Source organism: Gossypium arboreum, chromosome 9 (assembly GCF_025698485.1).
Source record: "Gossypium arboreum isolate Shixiya-1 chromosome 9, ASM2569848v2, whole genome shotgun sequence".
NCBI classification, from domain to species: Eukaryota; Viridiplantae; Streptophyta; class Magnoliopsida; order Malvales; family Malvaceae; genus Gossypium; species Gossypium arboreum.
The window spans coordinates 5,362,913-5,372,851 of record NC_069078.1 but is presented as its reverse complement, the minus strand read 5'-3'; the positions used below and the strand labels follow the sequence as shown (position 1 = coordinate 5,372,851).

The window sequence follows — 9,939 nt, the reverse complement described above, 5'->3', positions numbered from 1 at the left end:
TCATTATATATGGTTCGGTCCTAAAGTAAGGGTACCTGAACCAGTGAATTCCTTAATGCTCACCCATTATAGGTTCATACAGACTGTAATGGCCTAAATTCAAGGTTATCGGAACAATGGTTTCGTAACCATAGATCCGATCTAAAGAGAAATTTATTTTAATATTTTTGCTTGAAAATTGATATGATAGGAAAATCGTATGAAAATATTGATAGGAAAATTTTATCGATTTAGTGATTAGTTAGAAGAAGAAATTATTGAAGAAATTGGGTAAAATAAGGTATCAGGACCTCTATCTCTTAAAACCGAGTCAAAAATAATTTTATAAATATTTATGAAATGTTATTAATGTGGTATTAAAATTTCGTTAGGAAATTTTAATGTTTGGGTAGTCAATTAAATGAAAACGACTAAATTGTAATAGGTGTAAAAGTTGTTAGAGTGATTAAATAGCTTAAGAGTCTAATGAGAAAGGATTTAAAAGGTAATTAGACCCGAAGTTATTTGGGCTGGACGGAAAGGGTATGAAATCAGCAGAAAAATTGATAAATTAAGGGTAAAATTGGAATATTGTAAAATTAACTAAATAAAACTAGGACTAAATAGGAAATATCTAGATTTCTCTTCATTTCTCTTCAATTCCAGCAGCTAAAAACGCCATAGGAGGGTTATCTAAGCTGTTATTTCATAATTTTGCACCAAGTGAGTTAATCCTTGCCTTTTTCTTGTAATTTTTGTGTTTCTAAGACTTTTACAACTAGGTCCTACTATTAAATTCATTAGTTTTTGATTTCATGGATGAAATTGAAAGTCACCATGGTTGAGTGCTGTAAGTTTATGATGAAATAGAATGAAATTAAAGCTTTAATTTGTTTATGAGATGATTTTATTAGGCAATTTCAATGGAAATTGATTTTAGGACCTAATTGTGCAAATGTTTGGAATTAAAGTCTATTGCTGAAATTCTGATTCCTAAAGGTTGTAAACTAGTTTAAGGTGATAGAATAAAATGTTAATTGAGAAAAATCAGCTCAATTGAGAGGCTAATTGAGTAGGGACGAAATTATCATTTATTAAAAGCTTAGGGGAAAAATGGTAATAAACAGCTTGCACTAAAACAGTTTGGACAGCAGCAGTAGACTAACGTTGAAAAATCACCAAAAATTGTAGGAATCGAATTAGAAGATTAACAAAATATGGAATTAAAGCTTATTGAGTCTAGTTTCTCATAGAAGAAACATTGTAAGTAATGGATTTGTAAATTTTGAGATATAATGAATTTTGTGAGACAAGGTCAGAATGAATTCGGGTTCCCCTGTTCTGACTTTGAAAAATTATAAAAAATAGAATAAAAATAATTAGGGACTTAAATTTATATGTCTAGAATTCTGAATGAGTCTATTTTCAATATAAACAAACAAGAACATCATTTGAATTCTGTATAAAGAGATAATTTATTTTTAGTGAAGAAGGGTCAGAACTGTTAGACAACAGAACAGGGGTGACTTTGAAGAATAAAATGTACTGATTGGCTAAACCAAAAATTATGAAAATTTTATGGTAAAAATATATATGAGTCTAGTTTCAGGGAAAATTAACGGTTCTTAATTTGGAGTTCCGTAGCTCAAGTTATAAATAATTTAATGACTATGACTCAAGTAGACAGCTTTGAATGAACTATAAATAATAGTTGAATTATAGAGAATGTTGCATATGAACATGAAATGTATTAAATTGATAATTAAATTTATTTATTTAGATCCAGAAGATTCAAATCTGAAGCTAGATTGAGGAAAGGAAAAAGTTTGGGATTAGTAGATTTTCTTGTTTACAAACAAGTATCAAGGTAAGTTCATGTAACTTGAATTATATTCTTAAATGCTTGAAATGCATGTTTTTATATGAATATGATTTGAATGCTCATTATATGATATTTATGAAACATTGATATATTTGATAAAATGGGAAGAAATCCCGGTTGAATGAAAGGAAAATTCGATGGATCTCTGAAAAGGAATTGACGGTAAAAGGATCTAGCCCGGACGGGTGATCCTATCTTGATATAGCCCTCCGAAGAATATGTATAAAATGGATTTACCGGACGGGTAATCCGAATTAGGTCTCAATTTAGCTTTGACTGGTAATTGGATCCAAGCTCATTAGAGTAATTGTCGTTGCGAGGATTTAGCCTCGACCGGTAATCCCGACAATACTCTATGAGTTTAAATTGCAGGGGATTTAGTCTGGACTGGTAATCCCACTGCAAGGTTGAGGTTCGTGGGAATGTGCTCTCTGAAATGGATAGTGCGCACATGAATATGAATTGACGGACCCGGAAATGTACACTAAAAGTGTATCTCTGAAAATCCATCGAAAATTCCAAGAAATTCAACGAGATAAATATGGAAAAATAACAAGGAAATGGAAATCATGGTATTGATGAGCTCATCAATCATAGTATATATTATTGGTACATGGAAATTATTGTACTAACTTGAATGTTGAGTTTGTGCATATTAGGGTAATAATGCATTGAATGGATATATGGATGTTTATTGTATTGAATTGAAAATATTAGGTAAGTATAATTCTTGTTACATGAGCTTACTAAGCACAAAGTGCTTACTCCGTTTCCTTTTTCCCTGTTTTGTAGTGTTAAAAGCTCGGAGGTCGGATTTGGTCGAAGATACATCACACTGTCAACCTCAGGATTTTGGTATATAAAGAAACTTTATTTTGGAAATCAATGGCATGTATAAGCTAACAAAGTAAATGTTAACGTGAAATTAATGTAAAATTAGCTATTAGTATGGTTAACAAACCTGGTTATAGATATGTGATGACGTTATCTTATATAAATGCATGAATCTATCATGAAAATATGTTGAATTGATTTGGTTGATGTGGATTGGTCTCGATTTAATATTACAGGGAAGGTTAGATATTTATAAAGGGGCTATATTGAATATAAAAAAAAATTTAATTCGTAAACTCCGGTAATGGCTCGTACCCTATTCTGGCAATGAATACGGGTAGGGGTATTACATTTATTGGTATCAGAGCCAGGTTTAGCCGGTTCTAGGACTGATGTAGCAAATACGGGATTAGCTATACATGCCATTTAAATTGTTATTGATAGTATGATATCTCCTGACCATTTAAAATGTGTTTTTCTTAGAGTAATGTCATCCGACCGAGCTCAATCTGAGGAAGCTGGGAGTCATGCTCCGGCTTCAGTACAAAGAGAAGAAACTAGCAGTAGAAGGCCCGAGACAGAGGGTCGAGGCGAGGAGGCAAAAACAGCCTTCTTTCAAATGATGAATGAATGGTTTAATCAATACTTAAGAACTAACCCTGTAGTGCAGCAAGTTCAAGCTCCCCCTCCTGCTCCTCCACCGGTTCCGAGATCTCACAAGGTGCAGTGTATTGAATCATCGAGAAAGGAAAGCTCCAGTAGATAAAATTCGAAAATATGGGGCCGAAGAATTTCGAGCAGCAGTTGATGATGATTCCGAATGGGCTGAATTCTGGTTAGAAAACACTACTCGGGTTCTAGAAGAATTATCTTGTACACCAGAAGAATGTCTGAAATGTGCCGTCTCACTGCTAAAAGATACAGCTTACCATTGGTGGAATACTAAAGCTTCAGTTGTTCCGAAAGAAGAAATTACATGGGAATTCTTTCAGACCGAGTTCAGAAAAAAAATATATCAGCCAGAGGTTCCTTGACCAGAAAAGAAAAGAATTTCTTGAGCTGAAACAGGGCAATAGATCAGTATCTGAATATGAAAGAGAATTTGTTCGATTGAGTAAATATGCTCGAGAATGGGTACAGTCAGAAGCTGAAATGTGCAAACGATTCGAAGAAGGGTTGAATGAAGACATTAAGTTACTGATCGAAATTCTTGAAATTCGAGAGTTTGCTACATTGGCAGAGAGAGCTTATAAAGTAGAAGAATTGAGCAAAGAAAAGAAACAGGCTGAGAGGGAAGCTCGAAATTTTAGTAAAAGACCAATGGGAAAATCCCAGTTTTCTGCTTCAAAGAAATTGAAGAAATATCAGGATCGTTCTACTTCAGCCATTGGGTATTCGGGCAAAGAGCGAGGTTCTCAACGCACTAATCCAAGGCCTTCTACTCCATCAGTGACCAGTGTTGGCAGTGTTGGCACTCCTAAACCAAGATGCCAGTACTGTAATAAAGCTCATTTTGGTGAATGCCGATTTAAGAGTGGGGCTTGTTACCGATGTGGTTCTTTTGACCATTTCCTCAGAGATTGTCCAGAAAGGGTTGAAAAAGAAGCTGAACAGATATCGAAGCCGAGTAATCCAGTTTGGAGGGGCAGACCACCTCGACCATCCGGTAATGTCAGTGGTAGTCGAGGAGCTACAAAAGATACTATAGGTAGGCCTGAGGTACGAGCACCTGCTAGGACATATGCCATTCGTGCCAGAGAAGATGCTTCAGCACCCGATGTTATTACTGGTACATTTTGTTTACTTGATACTGATATTACTGCATTGATTGATCCTGGTTCTACACATTCATATATATGTGTTAAACTTGCAATTGTTAAAAATTTATCTGTTGAACCTATTGAATTTGTGGTTAAAGTCTCGAACCCCCTGGGCCAGTCTGTGTTAGTGGATAAAATTTGTAAAAATTGTCCACTGATGGTAAGAGGTTATTGTTTCCTGGCTGATTTGATGTTACTGCCATTTGATGAATTTGACGTGATATTGGGTATGGATTGGTTAACCCAGCATGATGCGGTAGTAAATTGTAAACAAAAATATATTGTGCTAAAATGTCAGAATGGTGAGTTGCTCCGAGTTAAATCTGATCAGACAGAGGGGTTATCTGATATGATTTCAGTAATGGTAGCACAGAGGTATGTCAAAAAGGGGTATGATGCTTACTTGGCTTATGTACTCGACACCAATGTATTTGAGTCAAAGATACAGGCAGTTCCAATGGTATGTGAATTTTCCGATGTGTTTCCAGAAGAATTACCAGGATTGCCACCAAAAAGAGAAGTGGAATTTTCTATAGATTTGATTCCGGGAACTACTCTAATCTCCATAGAATTAAAAGAGTTAAAGACACAGTTGCAAGAGCTTGTTGACAGGGGTTTTGTCCGACCGAGTCATTCACCTTGGAGTGCTCCGGTTCTGTTTATGAAAAAGAAAGATGGGTCTTTGAGATTGTGTATCGACTATCGGCAGACAATAAAGTAACCATAAAGAATAAGTACCGTTACCGGATTGATGATTTATTTGATCACCGAAAGGTGCTACTATGTTTTCAAAGATTGATCTTCGATCGGTTATTATCGATTCACGGGTAAAGGAGTCGATGTGCCAAAACAGCCTTTAGAACCGAGCACGGGCATTATGAGTTTCTAGTTATGCCGTTTGGGCTAACTAATGCACTGCAGATATTCATGGATTTGATGAACCGGATATTCGATTGTACTTAGATAGATTTGTAGTAGTATTCATTGATGATATTTTGGTTTATTCTCGGGATGAAGAAGAACATGCGAACATTTGAGAATTGTGTTGCAAATTCTACAAGAGAAGCGAGTTTATGCTAAATTCAAGAAATGTGAATTTTGGCTTGAGAAGTGGGTTTTCTTGGACACATTGTATCTGCCAAGGCATCAAGGTAGATCCAAGTAAAATCTCAGCTATTGTCAATTGGAGTCCACCGAAGAATGTATCTGAAGTTAGAAGTTTCTTGGGTTTAGCTGGTTATTATCGGAGATTTGTACAGGGATTCTCTATGATAGCTTCTCCAATGACTCGATTATTGTAGAAAGATGTAAAGTTCGAGTGGACTGATGAATGTCAACAAAGTTTCAACCGATTGAAAGACCTATTAACGAAAGCACTGTATTAGTGCAACTGAACCGGTAAGGAATTTGTTATTTACAAGTGATGCCTCATTAAATGGTTTAGGTTGTGTTTTGATGCAAGAAGGTAAAGTAATAGCCTATGCTTCAAGACAACTTAAACCACATGAAAGAAATTACCCAGTACATGATCTTGAATTAGCTGCTATTGTATTTCTTGTTTGAAGATATGGCGGCATTACTTGTACGGTGAGAAATGTCATATTTATCTTGATCATAAAAGCTTAAAGTATTTGATGACACGAAAGATTTGAATTTGAGACAGTATAAGTGGGTTGAACCGATAAAGGACTATGATTTTATTATTGATTACCATCCGGTAAGGCTAATGTTGTAGCGATGCTTTGAGGAAATCTCTTTTTCTTCTGAGCTATGAATACCGGTTATCATTGGTGATGATGGTTCAATCCTAGCTGAATTGAGAGCTAAATCAACATTTTTACAGCAAATATGTGAAGCTCAGAAGAATGATGAGAAGTTACAAGTTAAACGGGCACAGTGTGAGTCAAGTAATGATTCTGAATTTCAGATTGGTTCTGATGATTGTTTATTATTCAGAGGTAGGGTATGTGTACCTCAGAATTCAGAGCTCATATAGAAGATTCTACGTGAGGCCCACAGTAGTACTATGTCTATACATCCGGGGAGTAATAAAATGTATAATGATCTGAAAAAGATGTACTGGTGGTCAGGAATGAAACGTGATATCTCTGAGTTTGTATCAAGGTGTTTAATATGTCAACAAGTTAAAGCTGAACATCAGGTACCTTCGGGGTTACTTCAGCCAATTACTATACCGGAATGGAAATAGGAAAGAATCACTATGGATTTTGTATCGGGGCTACCTTTGTCTCCGAGGAAAAAAGATGCTATTTGGGTGATTGTTGACCGATTAACAAAGTCAGCTCACTTTATTTCGGTACGTATGGATTATTCTTTAGATAAACTAGCTGAACTGTACATATCTGAGATTGTCAGGTTACATGGAGTGCCTGTCTCCATTATATTAGATAGAGATCCCCGATTTACGTCTCGTTTCTGGGACAAATTGCAAGAAGCCTTGGGTACTCAGTTGTATTTCAGCACTGCATTTCATCCTCAAACAGATGGTCAATTTGAGCGTGTAATTCAAGTATTGGAAGATATGCTCCGATGTTGTATACTAGAGTTTGAAGGTAATTGGGAGAGGTATCTACCTTTGATTGAATTTGCTTACAATAACAGTTATCAGTCTAGTATTAAAATGGCTCCGTATGAAGCTTTGTATGGTAGAAAATGTAGAACACCGTTATATTGGACAGAGCTCAGTGAAAGGAAGATACATGGGGTTGATTTGATCTGGGAAACAAAAGAAAAAGTAAAGGTTATTCGGGATAGTCTAAAAGCAGCTTCCGATCGTCAAAAATCATATGCCGACCTTAAGCAAAAAGAGATTGAATTTCAAGTCAGTGACAAGGTATTTCTGAAAGTGTCTCCTTGGAAGAAAGTTTTTCGATTCGGTCGAAAGGGAAAATTGAGTCCAAGATTTATCGGGCCCTATGAAATCATAGAAAGAATTGGACCGGTCGCTTATCGATTGGCATTACCACTGGAACTTGATAGAATCCATAATGTTTTTCATGTATCTATGTTACGACGATATCGATCAGATCCTTCACATGTTATTTCTCCGATAGAAGTAGAGATTCAACCGGATATGACTTACAGTGAAGAACCGGTCAAGATATTGGTACAGGAGACAAAAGAGCTTAGAAATAAAAAGATAAATTTGGTGAAAGTATTGTGGCAAAAGCACGGGATTGAGGAAGCAACATGGGAACCGGAGGAGGCAATGAGGAAACAATACCCAAACCTCTTTACTGGCAAGATTTTCGAGGACGAAAATCCTTAAAAGGGGGGAAGAGTTGTAATGGCCTAAATTCAAGGTTATCGGAACAATGGTTTCGTAACCATAGATCCAATTTAAAGAGAAATTTATTTTAATATTTTTGCTTGAAAATTGATATGATAGGAAAATCGTATGAAAATATTGATAGGAAAATTTTATCGATTTAGTGATTAGTTAGAAAAAGAAATTATTGAAGAAATTGGGTAAAATAAGGTATCGGGACCTCTATCTCGTAAAACCAAGTCGAAAATAATTTTATAAATATTTATGAAATGTTATTAACGTGGTATTAAAATTTCGTTAGGAAATTTTAATGTTTGGGTAGTCAATTAAATGAAAAGGACTAAATTGTAATAGGTGTAAAAGTTGTTAAAGTGATTACATAGCTTAAGAGTCTAATGAGAAAGGATTTAAAAGGCAATTAGACCCAAAAGTTATTTGGGCTGGACGGCAAGGGTATGAAATCAGCAGAAAAATTGATAAATTAAGGGTAAAATTGGAATATTGTAAAATTAACTAAATAAAACTAGGACTAAATAGGAAATATCTAGATTTCTCTTCATTTATCTTCAATTCCAGCAGCTAAAAACGCCATAGGAGGGTTCTCTAAGCTGTTATTTCATAATTTTTGCACCAAGTGAGTTAATCCTTGCCTTTTTCTTGTAATTTTTGTGTTTCTAAGACTTTTACAACTAGGTCCTACTATTAAATTCATTAGTTTTTGATTTCATGGATGAAATTGAAAGTCACCATGGTTGAGTGCTGTAAGTTTATGATGAAATAGAATGAAATTAAAGCTTTAATTTGTTTATGAGATGATTTTATTAGGCAATTTCAATGGAAATTAATTTTTAGGACCTAATTGTGCAAATGTTTGGAATTAAAGTCTATTGCTGAAATTCTGATTCCTAAAGGTTGTAAACTAGTTTAAGGTGATAGAATAAAATGTTAATTGAGAAAAATCAGCTCAATTGAGAGGCTAATTGAGTAGGGACGAAATTATCATTTATTAAAAGCTTAGGGGAAAAATGGTAATAAACAGCTTGCACTAAAACAGTTTGGACAGCAGCAGTAGACTAACTTTGAAAAATCACCAAAAATTGTAGGAATCGAATTAGAAGATGAAAAAAATATGGAATTAAAGCTTATTGAGTCTAGTTTCTCATAGAAGAAACATTGTAATTAATGGATTTGTAAATTTTGAGATATAATGAATTTTGTGAGACAAGGTCAGAATGAATTCGGGTTCTCCTGTTCTGACTTTGAAAAATTATAAAAAATAGAATAAAAATAATTAGGGACTTAAATTTATATGTCTATAATTCTGAATGAGTCTATTTTCAATATAAACAAACGAGAACATCATTTGAATTCTGTATAAAGAGATAATTTATTTTTACTGAAGAAGGGTCAGAACTGTTAGACAACAGAATAGGGGTGACTTTGAAGAATAAACTGTACTGATTGGCTAAACCAAAAATTATGAAAATTTTATGGTAAAAATATATATGAGTCTAGTTTCAGGGAAAATTAACGGATCTTAATTTTGAGTTCCGTAGCTCAAGTTATAAATAATTTAGTGACTATGACTCAAGTAGACAGCTTTGAATAAACTATAAATAATAGTTGAATTATAGAGAATGTTGCATATGAACATGAAATGTATTAAATTGATAATTAAATTTATTTATTTAGATCCAGAAGATTCAAATACGAAGCTAGATCGAGGAAAGGAAAAAGTTTGGGATTAGTAGATTTTTACTGTTTACAAACAAGTATCAAGGTAAGTTCATGTAACTTGAATTATATTCTTAAATGCTTGAAATGCATGTTTTTTATATGAATATGATTTGAATGCTCATTATATGAAATTTATGAAACATTGATATATTTGACAAAATGGGAAGAAATCCCGGTTGAATGAAAGGAAAATTCGATGGATCTCTAAAAAGGAATTGACGGTAAAAAGGATCTAGCCCGGACTGGTGATCCTATCTTGATATAGCCCTCCCGAAGAATATGTGTAAAATGGATTTAGCCCGGACGGGTAATTTGAATTAGGGTCTGAATTTAGCCTAGACTGGTAATTCAGATCCAAGCTCATTAGAGTAATTGTCGTTGCAGGGGATTTAGCCTGG

General features: G+C 34.5%; 1 protein-coding gene across 1 annotated transcript; it reads left to right on the top strand.

The window, feature by feature from the left end:
- Nucleotides 1–3,691: 3,691 nt before the first annotated feature.
- On the top strand, nucleotides 3,692–9,589 carry LOC128280768 (uncharacterized). Its single transcript, XM_053019199.1, has 2 exons — nucleotides 3,692–4,484; nucleotides 9,497–9,589. Exons 1-2 carry the CDS (start codon nucleotides 3,848–3,850, stop codon nucleotides 9,550–9,552), a joined length of 693 nt encoding a protein of 230 aa, XP_052875159.1. The 5' UTR covers nucleotides 3,692–3,847; the 3' UTR covers nucleotides 9,553–9,589.
- Nucleotides 9,590–9,939: the final 350 nt, after the last annotated feature.